The sequence below is a fragment of the Manis pentadactyla genome, chromosome 5, assembly GCF_030020395.1.
Source record: "Manis pentadactyla isolate mManPen7 chromosome 5, mManPen7.hap1, whole genome shotgun sequence".
In the NCBI taxonomy this organism is placed as follows: domain Eukaryota; kingdom Metazoa; phylum Chordata; class Mammalia; order Pholidota; family Manidae; genus Manis; species Manis pentadactyla.
The window spans coordinates 155,892,635-155,913,577 of NC_080023.1; the positions used below are offsets into that span (position 1 = coordinate 155,892,635).

Sequence of the window (20,943 nt, forward strand, 5' to 3'; positions counted from 1 at the left end):
ACCTCACTCCTCAAGTGGTTGTCTCTCCTGTCTTTTGGATTCAGTCTGTACCTGACTTTCTAGAGCACCTGATTGTACAGCATGTTTTATTTTAACGTCTTATGACTTCCATTAGATTGGGAGCTCCTAAGGGCACGAACCATGGCCTATCAACTATCCCTACCCTTCCACTGTTTACTCCTGCTGGGGGACCCTTTACTAGTGGCATTATGGCTGGAAATTTGGCTACACTGCTCACTTCCCTAGATTTATATCTAATAATTGCCCCACAAGCTGAAGCAAGTCAGGAGAGGTGAGGCAGAGCTGGGGTGGAATTACAAGGAGGATTTACACTTCCTTTTAGAGGTGGTGAGGATGGCTTTCTGGCTAGGAGCCCAGAAAATGGTCAAAGCCTCTGAGGAAGAAAGATTCCTAATGGAGATACCTCTTTTCCTGGCAAAACAAAAGCCATGGCAATACTGTTCTGGTGTTTATGTGGTCAATGCTCAGACAGCTCTGGAAACAAACACCCACAGTTTATTTTTTGTCTCATTATCTTCTTTCTCTAGCCACATAGTTGGTGTATGTTTGAGAAATGCAAATGAATTTAAATATTAGCACAATCCAAATAAAATTGAGAGGCAGAGTGGTGCAGTAGGAATAGCAATGAATTTGGAGTCAGGAAAACTGGGGTCAAGTCTTCAAGTGTTCATGTTATTTAACTTTCTCTATGCTTCAAATTCTTGATGTATACATCCCCATCTTATATGCTGCTATACACAAGTTAAGCATGCGGAGTCAGAATGCCTGGGTTTGAATTTCAGCTTCACCGTTTACTAAATCTGTGACCTTGGGCACCTTAGTTATTAATCTCTCCAAACTTTTGGTTAGTTACATGTAAGGCAGAATTTACTTTTCTAATAGATACTGTGCAAATTAAGTGACATAATATACCTAGGGAGCTTGCAGCCCAGTGCATATCATGGAATGGCATCCAAGTAGATCTTGGCTATTATTACCACTTCCTAGGTTTGACACAATAATTAAATGGGAAAATGATTTTGAAAGTGTTTTATAAACAAAGTTGATGTACAAATATGATTTCTTTAAAATGTACATTCTTACACTAAAAGGAATAACTTTTGGAGAATGACACTACTCCTCTCCATGGCGCTAAGGAGGGTGAAGTCACAACTGTTATTTCATTTTGTCAGGGTATGTGGGCCAGCAGAATGTAACAGAAAAAGCATGGATTTTGGGGTCAGACTTGGCCTGGCTTTCTATATCTTTTGCCTTGAGGATCAAACGGCTGTACCTCAGCAGGTGTTGCAAGGACTATTATTAATGACAATATAGCAACAGCTCCTATATGTTGAACATGGTCTATTTACTCACTATGGTGAATGCTGAACATGTTATCTCATTGTTTTCAGAACAACCATAAAAGATAAGTTTTATTAAGAGACATGTTAACCTCTGAGGGTTAGGACTCATGGCAGTTCCCTACTTTAGCAGGAAAAACAGACTGGTACAAAGAGTCAAGGAAAAGGACAGGTGAAGAGAGGTTTAAAGGCTGAGAAAGTTGATACCTTTTAAAGAGGCTTATGCCATATTCATGCTGAAACTGCAGAAATGATCATCTTACCTTTGTCCAGAGACTATGGCAGCATTTGCCTCGAGTTCTGTGAAAAATACAAAGTAATTAGATGTGGGAGTTTCTGGTGTATATGTCTACAGGGAGAAACTAGACGTCTATGAGAATTCTGAATGCCCTATTTAGGCTGACATATCTCAGTGTCCAGCAGGATCCTCACCCTACATGGTATAAAGACAGAGTTGGCACGGATACAATGTGGTTGTCTGAGGCATAAGACACTTACTTGGTCTATTTTTACATCTACTCCACACTGTGAAATAATCCTGTCTGGATCAATAGACTAAATTCACACAGCCCGGTTCATATTTCACCCAGCTATAACTAGGTTAGTAAAATAAGCCTCTTCCTCTAGTGTAGAGGAGAATGTTTTCATTCTCAAAATATCTCCACCCCCTTGTTTTTAAAGACCATAATCTTCAAATATGTCTTAAACATCTATTAAGGATGCATTCTTCTCCAAAGGCCTTCCTCACTGAGTTTTAGAGGACAGAATTGCTTTGCTTTGAGGTATTGCCTACAGATCCCATTATGTTCCTCTCTTCCTCAACCTTCCAGCAATGCCCTCCAAGAAAGGAAAATCTCAGTAATTTGTCTAGCAGGCACTTCTTTCTCAGCATCGGCAGAAGAACATCTTCTTCCTCTCCTAATATGCCTTTACGTAGTTCCATCTTTTCCAAAAGACTTCCCTGATGCATCAGATAGCAGTAATCTCTCCTGCCTCTGGTATCCCACAGCCCTGTATCTGTTCCTGTCCCCCTTGTAGGGAACACCTCAGACTCAGTATACATGTCTAACTGGGTTAAAATTTTGACCTCATTGTTTATTAGCACGTGATCATGAGCAAATTACTTGACCTCTCTGTGCTCAATGCCTCATCTGAAAAATGGGGATAACCACTTTACCCACTTCAAAGTTAAGATGATTAAATGAGATAACATAGTATAGTACCTGGCACTTAGTAATAACTCAATACTAGCTATTATGATTATTGCTATGGTGCTCATGTTGATGCAACCTTCATGAGAGGAGGCCGGACAGCCCTGCCTTCAATGCAAGATGCTGGCAGAATCCCTTCCTTCTCATTTGCTATTTACCTCTCCATATCTAACCCATAAAACCTGGAAACACCTCCACAAGAAATAGATATCAACTCACTGAGTCTCTGCTGCCTTGCTCGCTCTGCTGGAGCATACAAACTCAGGTAATGTGTGCACAAAAATGAAAACAGCTTAATCAAAAGAGATTGACTACAAAAAAAACGTTCTTTTGAAACAAAATTTAATGCTTCCAAGACTTTTAACACTATCACACCTAATTTAGGTAAGAAACCAAAGAGGTTTGGTGAAGGCAATTAGTGGCTTTAGAGATATTTTAAGGAGATTTGTTTAAGTTAAACTTTTAAAAGGAACAGTAATTGGCCAAAGTCAAGTGTTGGGGCAGGAAATGGAATTCCCTTACCCTTTCTAGTTTTTCCTTTTCTCACCAAAAATAAGTTTTACTATCTAACTCCTTCTCTGAATAATCTGTTTCATTCATTCTCAGATGTTTTGCACAATGTCAGGTATCATCTGGGCAGCTGGTAGCAAAGGACGAATCTGGATAGCTGAAATTTTTTGTTCATTCTTTCCAGAGGCCTGATTTTACCCAAAGAGTGTGCAGTAGAAAGTTCTATCCATCATATAGGACATAGAACACTAAAGCAGGTTTTAAAATAATCACAAGTTATACCTTACTTTTACTGGGGCTTAGACTCACAAAATTAAACAAGGTTGTACCATTTTTCTTGCTCACAAATTTTGTCAAGTGTCTGAATTGTACTGTGAATGCAATTCTAACCTTCATCTGGAAAGAATCTTTTTTTTTTTTTGTACCCTTCAATTGCCAACAGTGACAAAGAGCCAGGTAAGACTAAACTATAACATATCTGTATTTATCTGCTTTTGTAGTCTAATCTATAAAGGCAGTGCTATTATTACCATCAAGATCCTCACATGTTCAGAGACGACCCAGAATCCCACAACAGTTATTTGTCAGAATACTATGGACTCCACCTTCCAGAAACACCAGCCCTAGTGCTATTTACAATATCTTGGTCATGGGAAGAAACTTAATGCCATCCAAAGATGATGGAAATGACACTGACTCCCTGGAGGAATGGCTACTTCACTGTAGCAGAGGTTATCAGAATAAGCCTCCACTCCTGTCATGATAATGCAATTACTATCTTAGTACAGTAATGCTTGCCACCCCAGTGAGTTACCATATGTCAGTCAGCTGCCAGCTATGGGTGCCTGGGTCATGAAACAGGGCAAACTATGCAATGGAAACCACCCATAGCGGGGTGGCAGACAGACAATGGACACTGAGATGTCCTTCTTGAGTTCCATGGCTCACACCAGGAATGTGTAAGAGAGTAAGCTGGTCAGGGGAAAAATAACCTCAAAGAGTACTGTACAACTTCTGCCACTGAACTCAAGTCTGCTCTGAAACAGTTTAGCCACTTTCTGGCACATGGAGGACAGCAGTTCCTTCACATATAACCCATCTCCAAGAAGTTTTCCAAAGCGTGCCTTACCTGGTCTGGCAACAGACCCCTGCAGTGCTGTGGCTGGAGTTTCCTTTGGGACTAAATTCTGTGAAGGGGCTAAGGCAAGAAAGAAACAAACAAATCAGACCTTAAAATTTTTTTTCTAAACAAAACAGCACTGACTGACTCAAAGGCTAAGTAACTGCTGAAATACACAGACTCTTAGAGGGCAGTACTTGAAGTTGTCCTTGAAAGCACAAATATCTTTCTAAATTTTCTTAAAAAATTAACTCCTGTTAATGCTTAGTGACAAAGACTACCACTAGGAGTATTTGTTTTTCTTTTCTGTGTGTACAAAGATCAAGGAAGGAGGGGGTCACGAGGACACCACCACCCTTAGTTTTTCCTCCTTGGGGTGGAGTTCTGCCCAGGACTCTCAAAAACAAAGCACACCCTAGTAGGCAACCCAAACCACTTTGGAGGAACAATTACATCATTCACCTTAGTATTTTAAAAATTCTGTCTCATTCCTCTAAAGGCTACATTTCCTGAGACCTGAAATGAATAATTTATTCTATACTTTTCTACAGCACCTGGCAAGAGTGATGGGCATAAAGCAGGTATTCAATTCATACTTCATGAATATATCAATTTGATATGTAATTTACTTATCTAACAAACAGTAACCAAGAACTTACTAGCGGCAAGGCATTGTGCCAGGTACTCTGAGACCAAATTGTATTCTTCTTGTGCATCAGCAACTCAGTCTAGTATTAAAGGTAAGATATACATATGTGGTACACTGGAGTGCACTGTGATGGTTACATATGAAAGAGATTCATAAAGTACAAAGTGCTTCAGGAGTCCAAAGCAAGGGAGACCAATTCTAGATTGAGAAGTCCAAACGTACATTAGACGGAAAACATTAGAATTAGGTTTTGAAGGACAGAGAGAATTTGGGCCCTTGAAGAGGACTGGAATAGAAGAGAATACACAATGTACTCTAGAATGGAAACTTCTTGGATCAAATAGCAGAGATTAAGGGTATAGATATGCCACAGTCATTCAAGGGCATGTCTTCCCCTCTTGACACTACAGTCTAACATGCCAGATAAACTCTGCAACAGCTAAGTTTTACCCTCTTGTGGGAACTGTGGGTTTTATAGATCTCTTACTTATTAATACATTTGTGTTAAGAATTTATTTGGGATGCTTATTTGCTAAAGCTTAAAATGAAACCTTTGCTTTTTTTTAACTCTAGCATTGGTTTCTCACATTTTCAAGGTAAAAGCAATGAAGCCCCTTCAAAAAGAATAGAAACCTTAACTAAAATTGAGAACGTATTCCAATTGCTGGTTCATCTTCCTAAGGCTCACATATTTCTCTCGGGTTATGTATGATCCAGATAAAAAATATTTTCTAATCACTTTGTCACTATTCTCTTGGTACCTGAGGGAAATCTTTCCTGAAAGAAGTAAAATGGAAACATTTAATAGCAGGGGATATATTTAAGTCACACCAGTTTCCTTTTTAATTTTTAGGGCTCACCTATCAACAGAACCAGAACCAGAGACCTATAGCGCCCAGCTTTGTGCATTCTGTCTTCTGCAAGGGCATCAAACTCCTTAAAGACCTTTTATCCCTCCCTGTATTTCTAGCATTGAAGGAGAGAGGCAGAGAGGAGAATTCGCCTTTCCATGTGTGAGGCAGGGTGCTGGCCAATTTATGCTAAGCCTTCTCACCGAATCTTTGTATGAGTTCTGAGAAGTAGGAATTACAATCTCCATTTTATAGGTGAAATACATGGCAAACAAGAGCTTAAGGAATTTATCCAATGAGGCTGGTAACCAGTGGAGCTAGAATTTGAACTCAGATTTTACCCTGAAGCTTGTCTTCTTCCTGCCTCTCCTCCTGGGTGCTTACCACTCGCTGGTAGGTACTTGAAACATTTTAGCTGCATAAAGATAGGTGATATTAGCTGGCCTAGGATACAGTCAAGGTCCTTCTCAGTTTTGGCAGTGTATGACTGACTCAACCCGGGGAAACAGGACTTCTGCATCACTTGAGCCTCATCGAAGGAGGAGAGCGGGAGAGGGAGAGGGGTGGGTGGGGGAACGAGAGTGTGTGTGGGTGGTGGGGAAGTGGGGGAGGGAAAGAGGGAAGGTGTAAGGACACCTATGATTCCATCATTAGGCCACCTTAGCAGTACACAGAAAATAATCTGAACTAGATATACACAACTGGAATGGTCTAATTTACGAAGAGACTGCATCAAAAGAGTAATAATTTTTTTTTACCATTACTGAATGATTACTATATTCTAGCCCTGTGCTACCCATGTTATATGCATATGTCATTGAATTCTTAAAACCACTACTGTCCACATAGTATAAACGAGGAAACTGAAGTTTGGCATAGTCAAGTAATTTGATACTGTTTACCATACAGCTGGTAAATTCTGGCACTGCGATACTAACCCAAGCCTATCTGTTTCTCAACCACTTCATGCCTCCTGTGTCTATTATCATGAAACCTGGTTTTCTGGAAAGCTCCGCTCTGGAGCAGCCAGTCAGAAGGGAAGAGTTCCTGGGATAGAGGGAAGGGGCTATGAGAACCTGGCTCTGAACTTGTTGAAAGCAAGTGTATCATGGTAAGAACCTGCAGAAGCTGCTGTTCAAATTTAAGGGACAATGTTAAATTGTGGAGGTTCACACTGTAGACTTTAAACGAATAACTGGACCCTGAGCTTCAATCTTACCCCCAGAATGGGGTTAGGGCTACCTGACACGATTGGTATGAAGATGGTGTGAGATAACATTTGTAAAAATGCTTCCTTGAAAAATGAAAAACTTCAAATAAATGAAAGGCTGTATCATTATTTCAGAAGCTGAGACTGGACCATGTTAATGAATGTAAACTTTACATGGCATCTTAAAAGCATATTTCCTAACGTATTTCCAGTAACTGAAACTACCACTATTGTCATTTAGCCCATTCTTCTTCCTACAAGTAGAAAAGGGGTCATGCTTTCTTTTGTGGGATAGGTTGTCAAAAAAACTGACACAAGGAGATGATGCCAGGTCCTGAGTACATACCTATGCTGGGTAGAAGCTCCGGATGGGATCCCACCTTCTCCTCCACTAGGCCACCTGCAAGTGGCTCAGATGTTATGCCAACATGATTGCTTTTTATGGTTGGCGCTGCTGAGATGAGCTCAGAGGGTACCAGAGTGGTTACTATTGAGCGTACATTGGTGGGGAGAGTACCGCCAGGTAAGCTGGGTCCTGATGAGGTGGAGCCCGGGCCCACGGGGCCAGAGGTCATTTTTAGCAGAGTGGGTGCTGGGGGTGTTGGGGTTTTACTATCCAGCTCTGTGGATAACTGCTCTGTTCCCATGAGCCCTGGAGTTGTGGTCTCTAGCCCTTGGCCTTCAGTCTCTCCATCTGCACCATATTGCTCTTCGCCCTTGTCAAGAGAGCCTGTAACTTTCTTACACGCCTTGGTCAGCAAAATCTGGCCGATTTTGTCCACTTTTCCTTTGCCCTTACTAGATGAGACTGGGCTTCGCCGGTTGACAGAGGAGCCTGGACTATTGGTCAAAAGGGTAGAAACCATTGTGGTTGATTGTGAAGAGGGCAGAGTGCTCTGATCTGTTGAGGTGCTCACCTGAGCACTAGCCTCATCTGGATTCACTTCTTTCATCTGCTGAACAGGGGGATGAGGAGGGACAACTGGAGAAGTTGTACAAGGAGGGGAGGGAAGCTGAACAGGGGTGGCTCTTGAGTTAAGGACCAGGGGTCGACCTGTCTGTATGTTTGGAGCAGGGCTACTGGAGGGGGTATTCGGCGGTACAGGAGCAGAAGAAAATTTTATGTTCTGAGGTATGTGTAAAGGGCCAACGACTGCAACAGAGGGAGGCATCAAGCCAGAGCTGGCTGTCAGTGGGGCTGCAGGAATTGTACTTGGCTGTGATCCTTTCATCACCTGAATTATTGAAGATGAATTGATAAAGACAGGTGTAATGAACTGAGGTCGGGCATTAGACTGAGCAGCTGACTGTCCCTCAGAAACCATAACCTTGCTACCCACATTGGGCATTGTGACAACTGTTGACATTAAAGCAGACTGCAGGTGAGTTGGCAGAGCTGCTGATGTATTAACTGAAGTTGTGATGGGATTGGAAGTCACAAAAACAGTTATCTGATTTGCAGGCAAGGGAGTGGAAATGGAGGAAGAGCTGACAGGTCTTGACATTACTGGAGGGATGCTGGGTGCAACGTTAGAACTGACCTCGCTCAATTCTGGATGCACAAGGGTTGAACACGGCTCATTACTGTGAGGTAAATTTAGGGAATTTGAGGGTTCTTTAGAAGACGGATCCTGCAGTGTGGGAATGACAGATGCGTTTTTCAGGTCCTCCGCAGATACTCCTGGAGGTGTGGCTTCCAGATCTGTAAGCCCAGGCTTAATGGTCACATTAGGAGCTCCAGAGTTATCAAGAAGTTGACTTAACGATGTTGGTGCTTCCCTCATAGCAGGAGACACCAAATTTTTGTTCTCTTCAACACTGGGAAGTTTGTTAGGATCCGCAGGTTGCCCATCTTTTTTGGATTGATCTTCAGGGCCAGCCATTTTAACTTCTTGGGTAGGGACTGCTTTTAGCTCAACATTTACCTGCTCCTTCCTAGCCTGGGAATTTGGGCAATCACTGTCCTGAGGCACATTCAAGCTCTCCTTGTTCTCCTCGGGAACACCCCCCACTGTAGCCACAGGTATGGTAGGATTCTGAGGATTCAGCCCGCTGTTGTTAGGGAAGTTCCCAGGTACAGGGGGATTGGTCAGAGGAGTGGGACTGACCAATACACTTCTTGGCAATTCCACATTCTGCAACAGGGCTGTGTTTGTTTGAGAGGCCAGAGTAAGTTTAGGGGCTTTTGAGTTCTGTCTCCCAGGACTTGGGGTGGTTTTCCTACTGGAACCAGGACTAGACCTGCGACTGTTGCTTGGACTTGCCCGTTTTGTTGCTCCGGAATTAGACTGCTTTCCAGAATTCACCACCACAGAATCTAATTTGTGAGTTTGTGGGGCAGAAAAATTGGAAGAATTATTCATGGTAAGATTTGAAGGTGCTTGCCCGATGGCCTTCAAAGTTGTTGGATTTAGGCCCTGTTGATCAAAGCCCCTGTTTAAATTTGGCCTAGGAGGTAAAGGAATATTAATCTGTGGAGGAAAGAGTCCAGCTATGGAGGCATTGAGTCTTTCTGGTGACAGACTGATTTCCGAAGGTTCAGTGCTGGGAGGGCGGTTGTTGGGTGTCTGAGGGTAATAGGGCCTGGGGCTGGCTCTGTTTGGTGTTTTAGGCCTAGATGTTTGGGTTGGAGCAGCCACATTTGGAAAATGGTGGCCATGAGAGCTGGGCAGGGAATTTACAGGGGGTTGCTGGGGAGTTGCACCTTGAGTTGCTGAGAGGGACGATGGTCCAGGTTTTGGCCCTGTCATCATTAACTGATTCTGGGAAACTACTAAATGTGAAGGCATGTTATTTGGGCCTCCTGAGACTGAGGGCACTTCACTGCCACTAGCTTCAGGAAGTGAGGACATGTCTCCCAGAGGAGAGCTGGAAGGGTTCTGGGGGTTCTCCTGGTACACCATTTTCCTTGAATTGCTTCCCAAAGGAGTATTCACAGGTATTGGCATTCTTTGTTTATCAGGTGAGGGTGGTACGGAGGCAGGTCCTTGCAAACTGACCATGACGGGCACACTGCCGCTCTGCTGTATGGGCATTCTCTGGGAGTCTGGGTTCAGGGGGCCTCTTGCGGGGTGGACATTTTGGGAGCTTGGAAGCCTAACTGATTTGGGGTCCTGCTGCATCATGAGCATCATCATCATTTGCTGCTGCTGCGACTGTGGCTGACTAGGAGGTGGTGGCTGCTGTGGTGGCGGTGGCAGTTGCGGCTGTGGCTGCTGCTGTGGTGGCTGTGCTGGGGGTGTCACATGCTGCATGAGCTGAGGAGGCATCTGCTGAAGTGGCCTCTGTTCAACTGGTTGAGAAGGATAACCTAAAACGAGCCCCCCAAATCAGGGAAGTTAGATTTTTCAGCAGGGAAACGTTGCTATCTTTAGCACATCGCCAAGCAATACTCATCTTGATGGCACAGACTGTGCACACAGCTCAGGCATGCCTGCCCCCAGCAGGTAGGGGCATCCCTTCCTTATTCGATGCATGCAAAGGGGCACACTGCTCAAGGAAGCAAAAGCAAAGAATCGAGAATCTGGAGCTTCTCAGTCTTCAGGGTCTGGATGAGGCACTCCTGTACTAAGACTCTTAACAGATACTCTGTGCTACACGCTGAAAGTGGCTGCGTCTATATGAGCCAAACATTCAGATGAAACAAGAAAAACTCCTTCAATACCAAGTAGCTGAACACTCAGCACTGGGGTCTCATGCAGGCATAATAAATATTTCACTGTACTTGTGAATGAAGTAAAGCATTTAGGATTATTCACTTTTTCTCTTATCACAGATTAATTTTTTCAATACTTGGTTTTGTTGAAAACACCAGCATCGAAGATAGCCTTTTTATTCTTTCAACAGAGTAAAATACAAAATTCTAGGATTCATCCCCCTTAACAAAGGGGGATTTAAAATCACTCCAATCCATTGGTTCCACACACCCTGTTGCATCCTTCAGGCTCAATCCATTGGGGAACCCAACTGAATTAAATTGCCCCTCCAATAGAAATTAGTTTAATAAATAATAGGAGCCAACAGAGCTGATACATACATTGAAAATAAAATGAGGGCACTGAAGTTTTTTTAATGGATACTAATTTCCACTTACTTTCTTACATGTAAAAGTCTATTTGGAGAAATATTTTCTATTTCACAATTGGAATCCACAACTGGAAGATAACTAACCCAGAAAAATAGCCCTCAGGAATAAAAAAACTTGGGAGAAGAATTCTGAGGGTTAATGCTTTCTAGATTTCCAGAAGGCAACATCTCAAATGATTCTTTTGTGAAGATTTTACTTGGCATCTTACAATAACCCAAATATACAATCAGCAGAAAAGATGGAAAGATCATTTGCCAAGAATAAAGGTGATTCAGTGGAAAAAGTGGGCATATAGTTGGGATACAATTTCACAAAATAGATTTATTCCATTGTTGCATGAAAAATACAATAAGAAAGTTTTAGAAGGCGCAGGAATAAGAACAGTTGGCTCTGGCAGTTGGAAGAAATGCTGGCTCAAGATTTTCACAGAGCAGCTACCAAATGCCGCTGATCCACTGGGTCAGATCCTGTGCTTAATAGCTAATTAATGTCTTCTGGCCAAAGATTTCCATGGCACCAATAAAACAGTCTTGCTGAATCCAGTTTCGAAGATTTTTAAAATCCTTTTTTGTTTAAGCCCGAATTAACTTCTTAACACACGAAGCCGATAACATATGGTGTTGCTACATGTTTAACTTGGGTTCCCATGTTACGAAAATTGTAATTTCTGTAGAAGTCCCGTGATGTCAGGGGACTTAATGTCATAAATGACATAAATGTCTTCTATATTTCAAATCAGCCCACTAGACAGCATATTATATACCAAAGAGAGCAGAAAAGAAAATATAGAAGCCTCTCAAAAGGAACAGTTTAGAAGGGCATGGCTGCTATAAAGGTTTCAGAAGCTGGAGGCAGCAATCCAAAGGGCACTAATGGTAAGACAGACTGTGGTTGCTATGACAGAATGGTGGAACGGGAAAGCCAAGAACATGCAGCACCTATAACATAATGAAACACCAAATATATTAATCAAGGGGTGCAAACTCATATGCCTTCAGGGGTCAGGCCCATAGTGAAGAAGACAAGTGGGCTGGTATAAGACAGTAGTAGGCCTGTGGACAGAGGCAAACCATAGAGTGGATCCTCTGTCTAAAAGCATTTAAATTCAGGGTTTTTTATGGTTTAAGATACTGCATGACAATTCAAACATATTACAGGTCAAATTTAGCCTGTAGGCTCAAACCGTAGGAAGGAAGCAATAATGTGTGTGAAGACCTCTGGATTCATATGAATTCAGATGTGTCTGAGGGAAGAAGGCACTTTACTTTTCATAATGCCTTCTGGACACACCTGCCAAAGACTGGTAACCTCCGAGGCACAATTGTGCTGCTGCAACTCACTGATGGCCAGAGTGGTGTGCCCAAACAATTTGTAATAAGTAACACAAAGTATTGATATCATGATAGATTTACTATTCTTTCTGATTCATTTTTAGAAAATGTAAGTTAAGGGTGGATTAAAGTTTGTCCTTAAAATAATATCACTCTCAGATGCCATGAAGAGGTGGAATAACTAGTGAGGAAGAAAAAACACACAGTACTTTGTACACACAGGGGAGAGTGGCCTAAGTGTGATGGGCCTATGTGTCTTCAGCTAAATCACTGCTCAGGCCAAGAATAGCATGTATAAAGATTGGGGCAGCTGGCCTTACTTCTGTAATACCTAGGTTAGAATGAATGCATTTTAGGAGCTTTTTCAACATTTAGAGGATAATATTATTTTATAATCAGAAAGGGTTACAACACTGGGCCTTTAATAATATTGGTCCTATTATTATTCACCTGGTGGTAGGTACATGTCTCTTTTATCACTCTTTATATATTTTTTGTTTAAAGAGTCATAATAAAACTTCATTTTAAAAAAATCTTATTTTAAACCCTGTTCTCTGCTTTGAGAAAGTCCCAGTAGGAAAGGCCACAGGAAAGGCAGGCAAGCAGGATTAGACTGAAAAAAATCTTTCCATTTAATGTTATTCCATTTTGATGCCAACTAGAACCTTGATATTGACAAGAATAAAGAGATGCTTGACATTTCAGTCTGATTTTATGAAGACTTAAAATAACAAAGACTGATTTGTGTCTTTGTGTGTATGTGTGTGTCTCGTGCCTACACACACACACATATGCCATCAGAAGTTATATTTGAAATTTCCATTTAATATCGAGGCAAAATTTCCAAATACTAGCCATATTAAATTGCTAAAAAAGACTAGTAAGGAGACAAAATAAGCTGTTATTTCCTTGAAGAGTGCCTTGTAATGCCGTATAAATGATGAAAAGTATATAATCTTTAGCTAACATTTTATCACCTGGTGGTCGATTTGAAAATTCTGGCAGTTTAGGGCCTGAGTTGTCCAAGTTAATTCCTTGTTCTCCAGGCAATGGCTGCTGATCAGCCTCCTCCAGACCAGCTGGGCGAGTATCTGGGGTGCTAAAAGATAAATTACACATTCAAGAGTAAGTTGCATAGTTTAGCACAAAACTATCTTATCCCCTCCTCTATTTTTGAAGAACCAAAATCTGTTCGCATTATCCTTACAATTATCTACTCTTTTTTTCCCCATTATTTACCCTTACCATCCTCTGGTCTGATAAAATACTCAATATTTGGCATAAAAATAATTTGGTAATTTCATTAAATGTTAAAATACACTTAATAGTGTGGATACTTACTCAAAGTGCTTTCTACAAATTTCTGATATAATTATTTTTATGTGATCATCTAGCCCTTAGATTGTCTTAAGACCTGATTAGAGTTTGTGCTATCAATAGTATAAAGGACTGTTCCTGGCTGATGAAAATGGTAAAGATGAAAACTAGCACAAAGCTAATTAACTTCTGCTACAGAATGATCAGCAGACATCTCCACTGGCTTGAGATGCTTTTATTTTTATCTGGATGCAGCTTAGAATTTGTCGAGGGGAAGAAGAAAAGAAGAAAACATTATTTACTAATATCCACATTCCCAAAGAACTGGAGTGCTGACAACCTTCATTTTGTTTGTAATCTTACTTCTAGCCATGCCTTTCTTTCTTACCTTTAGTTTCCCTGTGTTCTGATCTTGGTCACCTACCTTTAGACAGTATTTTAACTCACAGTGTTCTGTGTGGTTTCATCAGCCTTACCCTAAATCCACTTTAGAAGCTCTAGCACATGGAAACTTAGAACCTGAAGCAGGCCCTTAGCACATCCAGATGCCTGTTATCGATTTGCTCCTTATGTGGCTTCTCTCTTACTTCAAATTATAAGCAAGGATTCTGGTATATTCTTTATTTTCAAAGAACTGTACTGCTAAGAAAGTCTCACATATCTGGTCCAGTCACCTCATGCTATGGATGAGAAGACAAAGGTCCAGAGAGGTGTAAGAGACAGTCTCAAGGTTCCACAGTGAGCTAGAGAGGAAGCAGGTATTTTTCCTATTATACATACTCTCTTTCTTTCCTAAGAGCCCTGATGCTGTATAAGGTCCTTTTCACAATCTGTAGACCCAACAAGTAAGCAATCTCCCGGTAAAGAGAACAAAAATGCACACTAAGAGGAACTCAATCACCTTGCAGTTTTACTCCTAGACTACTGTGAGGAATAACATTGCCATAAAAAGTGTTATTCCCACAGGCTGACAGTGTAAAGAATTTAACTTAGAGCTACTGGAAAAATTAGATAATTAAAGGGCTTATTAAGTCTGAATTCAGGAAAATACAGTTTGTTAATGTGTAACTGCTGACTTTTAATTTATAAGATTCAAGAAGGCCAAGTGAGTATGATATAAAGAAATACTGTAAGAAGGGTAGGAGAAGGGTAGTTGGTTTCATTTTGAACATTTATACTTGTTTAAATCTCCTCCATTCTTTTCTATAGTTTTAGCAGTTTATTTCAACTAACCCATTGTATACTCATTAGTTACTATTCCTTGTTAATAAGTGTCTCTGAATTCTAGTTTTATGATTAAAGGCAGAAAATTCAGTCCAATCAATACTCCTTCCAGAAACTTTTTATCAAAGCCAAAAACATGACCAAAATTAACACTTAGCTTCAGGAAATGAAATATGACTTAATTGCCTTTCCTACTGTGATCTTGCAAAAGAACCTACCTGGAGAAGCTTTACAAAAAGTGTGACTGATTTAAAAGGTCCAATCATCTTAGCATGAGGTTTTAAGCTTATAGGGATGTTAAAGAGTCTCTAAACGCAGGGCACTTGTACAAAAAAACCACTGTTATTTGAGACAGCAGGGAGTTTCCAAAAGCAGTTTTCCAAAACATATTTGGCCTCTCTGGCTCGCCATAATAAACCTGAATGCTTTGTGGAGTTGCCATGTGGTAGCACTGGCTACTTTTCAAGCTCTGAATGCCAAAACCCCAAGAGTACAGACTTCAGAGACATTTATCAGCCAATAGCGATGAATGAACCTTGTTTGGATCCTTATTTGAACAAACTGTAAAAAAATATTAATTTGGGATAACCAGGGAAATTTGAACACTGGCTATGTTGAAGTATTAGTTTTTCTAAGTATACTAATAGTATTGCTTGAACATTAAAAAAACACAAAACTGTCCTTACCTTTCAGAGGTACATACTGAAATATTTAAAGTGACTTTGCTTTAAAATAAGAAAGTAATGGGAGAACATGGATGAAGGCAAGATAGACTATAAGTTGGTAATTGTTGAAGCAGGGGGAGTTCATTACATTATTCTGATTTTATATATGTTTAAAATTTTTCATCAGAGAAAGTTGTCCATATAGAAATAAATGAATAAGATTTGAGGTAAAACTATCACAACCTACTTTAGATCTTGCTGACTATTTTTCTTCTTCCGAGGGGGTTTCTTCTTCTTTGGTTTATTTGCATTGGTATTATTTTGCTTATTGTTTACCCCAAAGTGGCCTGCAGAGATGTCACTCTGCAATAAGTTGACCAATAATGGACTTGTTAGCGTGACATCCTTATTGACTGGGAAACCTGGATTCTGACCACAGGACATCTGATTTCCATTGGGTGCTCCATTGAAAGGTGTGTTGAAAGGCATCCCATGGCCTGAGAAGTGGTTTCCCGAGGCACCATTTCCCTGCATGGCCGGCACGTGGGGGGGAACCATGTTGCTTTGTTGCATGCTGACGTCAGGCATCATCTGAGACAAGCTGACATCATTATTTGCTGTAGTAGCAGGATCACCATGCTGCTGAGCCATGTGTGGGCTGGGCCCTGGTGGCCGCAAGACCTGCCCTTGAATCCCCATAACCTGAGATGGACTATTGTTCACAGGCCCTTGCTGGGGCAGCATTTGTCCTGATATCTGCCCTGTGAACTGCACCATATTTCCTTGCATGTTTGGAGTTGGTCCCCTCATTATCTGTGCTGGTCCCGGCATGACACTGGATTGGTTCTGAGTGTTAAACTGTTGCTTATTCCCCTGCATTTGATTGGTCATGATCTGCTCTATCATTGGGTTCTGTTGAAGCAGAACTTGCCCCTGAGGCCCCATCATCTGGTTATGTGGTGCCATCATTTGTGGGCCCTGTTGGGGAAGAATCTGCTTGGGTGGGGTCATCCTTTGGGGTGAGGGCCCAAGATTTTGGCTCTGAGGGTTCACCATCATCTGGCCCTGTGGCATAAGCTGGGCCCTTGAAAGGATCATAGGGTTCTGAGGGTTCAAGGTTCCTTGTTGCTGGACCATCTGGCCCTGGGAGGGCACGATCTGCTGGTGCATGCTCATCAGTTGAGATGGTGGGCCCTGTTGGGGCTGGCCTTGCATGTTGCTTAGGTTCACCTGAGGAACCCCAGAACTACCAGCCTGTTGGTTGTTCATGTTGCCATGAATTCCCATGAGGCTGGGCTGCATCATATTCGGTGGTCCGTGGGACACTTGTATCTGGTTTTGAGGAGGACCAGCTCCTTGACCACCTTTAGAAAAAAAAAAAAAGGTTCAGAAATACTTTTACCTAATTGGTATCAAGATATTTAAATTACCTTAATTAGAAAAACACCCATCACCCATATACCCACTGAGCAACATAAACATGTGCTGTGCTTGACATAGTTTCTGTGGGTTTTCTAACAAATGGAGGTATGACTGTGGGATGATTGTTCATGTTACCAATGACTACACCATAGTGAAGGAGAAACCATTTCTTAACTTCTATTTGGTAAAGAAAATCAAGTTTATTTTCTTTCAGATTAAAGAGAAAAGCAGCATCTCATTGTTTAAAAATGACTTGTTGCTACTCTAGGAAAAAAAATTGATGAAAAGCACTGAGGGTATGAAATAAGCTCTGCTTTAGATGAGTCCGGGAAACAAAGAATACAATGCATTCTCTTAGCAAAACCTCCAAATTGCTGAGGATATACTTAAAAATGTTTCTTGGAAAACTAATGATGACTCTCAAAGGTTATGTGTGTGATACCTCGATGCTGCACTTTAAAGAAAAGAACACTTAATACTTCCTAAGGACAAGTCTCCTCTGCTCCAATGTGGTAAAAGTTATTTAATTCTGATTTGGGAGTTGAGCCTATGGTGGGAGTCAACTGACAGATGACCCAAAAACTGCAGACAGAGAATAGTTAATAAGGGATGTTAAAACTTCAGCGACCCTCCTGCAGCAGTCCCTGGTGGACTACGTGGGACGTGTTCTATTCTCAGTTATTTCTGGTCTGACAAAGACACTCTGTACTTGCTGTGGTGTTTGCTTATTGTTGGGTCATTGGGATTCTCCTATGGCCATGTGCATTATCTCCCATTTTTACTGAATAACCCTCTAATTTATTTTATCTCTCTTTTACTTTTCACTTCTAAATGGGGACTAGGAAGTGGCAGCTACCATGAAGTTGTAAGGCCCGTCAGTGCTCCAGTCAGGGAGGCAATGGACAAACTGTCCCTGGCTCATATTATCCAGAGTTTTCCTGAATCCCAGGGAAGGCTTTCCAAACAAACCTTATAAACTTTTCTGTTTATTCTAACATGTAAAGTCCTAACTTAATTTTTAGTAAATTCAAATCACCTCTATAAGATTAAGGTGAACTTGAAGTTCATAATCATTGCATATACTCTCTACCCTGAACATACCAGTGTATATTCTTCCAATCAACAATTTGTTGTTGAGTGTATACAAGGCACTTCTCGTGCTGAGGCAATATCAATAAGCAAGACAGACCAAATCTCTGACCCCTTGGAGTCTAGTTGGCAAGAGACAAGAATAAACAGAAAAGTATTTTTTTTCAGGAACAAGTAAAAGCTAACAGGAGAAATAAAGTAGAAATAATAAAAATAAAGAGAATAGAAAGTGACAGACAAGAGTAGAGCTATCTAAGATAGGATAAATGGGGTAATCAAAACAGCATGTACATGTGGATGACACCATATAAAAATCCAAAATAGCTGGGCTTGGGTTGAAGAATTGTGAATCATTTTAATCACTGTTTTAAACCTTCCTATGGAAAACATGAATTCACATAACTCAGGAATGCAATTTTGCATTAGCAGATGGGGAAAGTCAAGCAGTTCACCTTAATCTTAAAGAGGTGATTTGAATTTACTAAAAATTAAGTTAGGACTTTACATGTTCCTTAGTTATCTACAATTAAAGTTGGAACCACATAACTAAATTAACTCAAAGTGAGCATGGATGTTCCTCAGAAAATGTATGCCACCTCAGTCCAAACTGCCTGAATGAGATAGGTTAAGAGGATTAGTCACGTGGTACCTCAGCAACCAGAAACACAAAGTCTGGGCATATACAACACTGCTTCACAAACAGTTTTGAGCCATTCTGTTCCACACCCATTTCTCCTCCAAAATTTCTTCTTATACATAACAAACTGTTGGCATTAAATCTGTACTGATTGAAGTCTGGTCTTCAAATATCACATTGTAAACCTGAATTCAGACTCTTAGCATAAACAAAGCTAACACGTACTATACAGAGATTTTAAAAGCTGCAGTTGTAAATTGCCATGTACCTCCATGCCTTTGTACCTATAGTTTGCTTTGCCAGAAACACCTTTTGCGCTTTTACTAAATTAGGGGTTGGCAAATTATGGTCCATAGGCCAAATCAAGCTCATTGCCAGTTTGTAAATTAACAGTGTCTGGAACAATGCCATGCTCATTCGTCTTCGGCTACTGTTGCACTACAGCAGCAGAGTTCAGTAGTTGCAACAGAGACCACATAACTTGCAAAGGTTCCTGAAACATTTTGCCTATTTTTGGATGTATTAGTTATTGCCCTGAAAGAATAATTATTTATGGGTTTGAAATTAAGGGGAAGGACCAAGACATATATCTGTATAGACCTGCTGCCTATGACAGTATCTACCACACAATGCTCATTAAATGATGGCTGAATAAATCACAGAAAACAAACCTGCATGCTGGACGTTTTGATTTGCTTGCAGCTGAAGGGCTCCTGAATTCCCAGGGGTGGTTGCTGTTGTTGAAGGCACCTGACCTTGCATAAAGTTTGGATTGGCCTGTCCTGCTGAGAAGCCAGGTGGGAGGCGTTTAGGCATTCCTTAATAGAAAACAATGAGTAAGGTAGTTACCTAGCAAATTTATACTCTCGCTTAGATGTGGAATGAATAAGGAAGGATGAGCTGCATGAAGTCTCCACTGGCTTAGCTCTCTGTCACACTGGTAGATTCTTTAGTAATAAGGTTGGGAAAGATGGTTAAAAAAATCAACACAATCTCTTACATGAGCACTGTCAAAATGAAAAAGAAATACTAAAAAATTTACACTTAGAGCATGCCAAGGAGAAGATGGCAATCTGCTCCCTAAATGTGATCTGGGGCCACGTCACAGCAAGGTTTAGGGCTCACTTTTCTCTGTAATACAATGCATCCCAAAACTTTACATACTTTAACATAGGCACCAAAGGAATTGCTTGATTCTCTCATAATCAAACAAACTGATAAGAGGCACTATCAAACGAAAAGCTGGGTTCTGATATTAAGGATAGTTGGGTGTTTTTTTCTCCCCCCCACTGAGGGAAATGGATAACAATCTCCTTTGCGGGAAATCTCCCCTCATTTATGCTCGTCTCTTTGGACGGGACAGGAGATTAGAACCAACTTATAGGAGCGGATAAATTTATATTAAATTTATCATTATGTCTTTCTCTCATTAGGTTTGCTGCAATTCTGACAGCTCTGGTACCAAAAGCCATGCTCTAATAATAGAATACTACGAAAGCTTTACTTCCTTTAACAGGAAGGTTTAATTTCAGAAAACAGATCTGTAATAAGAAGAATCTCAGAACCCACTCGTGGTTGCAATGCAGGCCTTGATGTGGCCAGATCACCTAGGAGAGCACATCATCTGCCCTATGAAAGCATCAAGACCTAACGCTCACTGAAAATTTTTTTGTATTACTCCATTTATTTTTTTTAAGGGCCAAATTTTCAATGTCCTGAAAAACACTTTGTAGACAAATATGCATTTGTCCTTTAGCAGTGACAAGCCCCCATTTGCATGCTTCCGTTGTAATTAAATCAGTAATCACATTTGCAGGAGGGACTACCCAGCTTCTGCTGATCCAGGGCTAGATGCCCAGAACAGTGAAGTTTGGAGCTGAAACATTCTTGCATTTTCTAAAAACTTTGTAGGATTCAAATAGTAGAGCCTGCATGTCAGTAAAATTAATTACAAGAGAGTGAAAAGACTGATGAGCAACTTAATTTCACCAGAAATCATGGGAACATGCCTTCGCTATATGTTGCACTAAAGATGCAAGGGTTTTTTCTGGATAGGCAATGGGTGTCTTTTGGTGGGGGGTATGTTTATCAGATGACAGTATTACTGACACTCTATACCTTACTGAAAAGCTCCAAGCACATTCATGTGCACTAGATCAATGATTAATAATAATAAATAATAAACATGGAGATGGATAAGTTTTACTGTAATCAGTTTACCTCTCACACATTAAGCTCCATTGCTTTTTCTTCATACAA

At 40.9% G+C, this 20,943-nt stretch overlaps 1 protein-coding gene across 8 annotated transcripts in view; it reads right to left on the reverse strand.

The window, feature by feature from the left end:
- Positions 1–20,943, reverse strand: part of NCOA6 (nuclear receptor coactivator 6) — a 136,777-nt gene that overhangs the window by 9,259 nt on the left and 106,575 nt on the right. For 4 of the 8 annotated variants that reach the window (XM_036902508.2, XM_036902506.2, XM_036902507.2 and 1 more), the window contains 6 exons: positions 19,356–19,502; positions 15,784–16,900; positions 13,308–13,429; positions 7,259–10,222; positions 4,212–4,280; positions 1,625–1,661 (listed from right to left, as the gene is read on the reverse strand). In XM_036902508.2, the coding sequence (XP_036758403.2) occupies positions 1,625–1,661; positions 4,212–4,280; positions 7,259–10,222; positions 13,308–13,429; positions 15,784–16,900; positions 19,356–19,502 (4,456 nt within the window). The remainder of the gene's footprint in view (positions 1–1,624; positions 1,662–4,211; positions 4,281–7,258; positions 10,223–13,307; positions 13,430–15,783; positions 16,901–19,355; positions 19,503–20,943) is intronic. The other 4 variants (XM_036902513.2, XM_036902512.2, XM_036902510.2 and 1 more) reach the window with 3 other exon arrangements.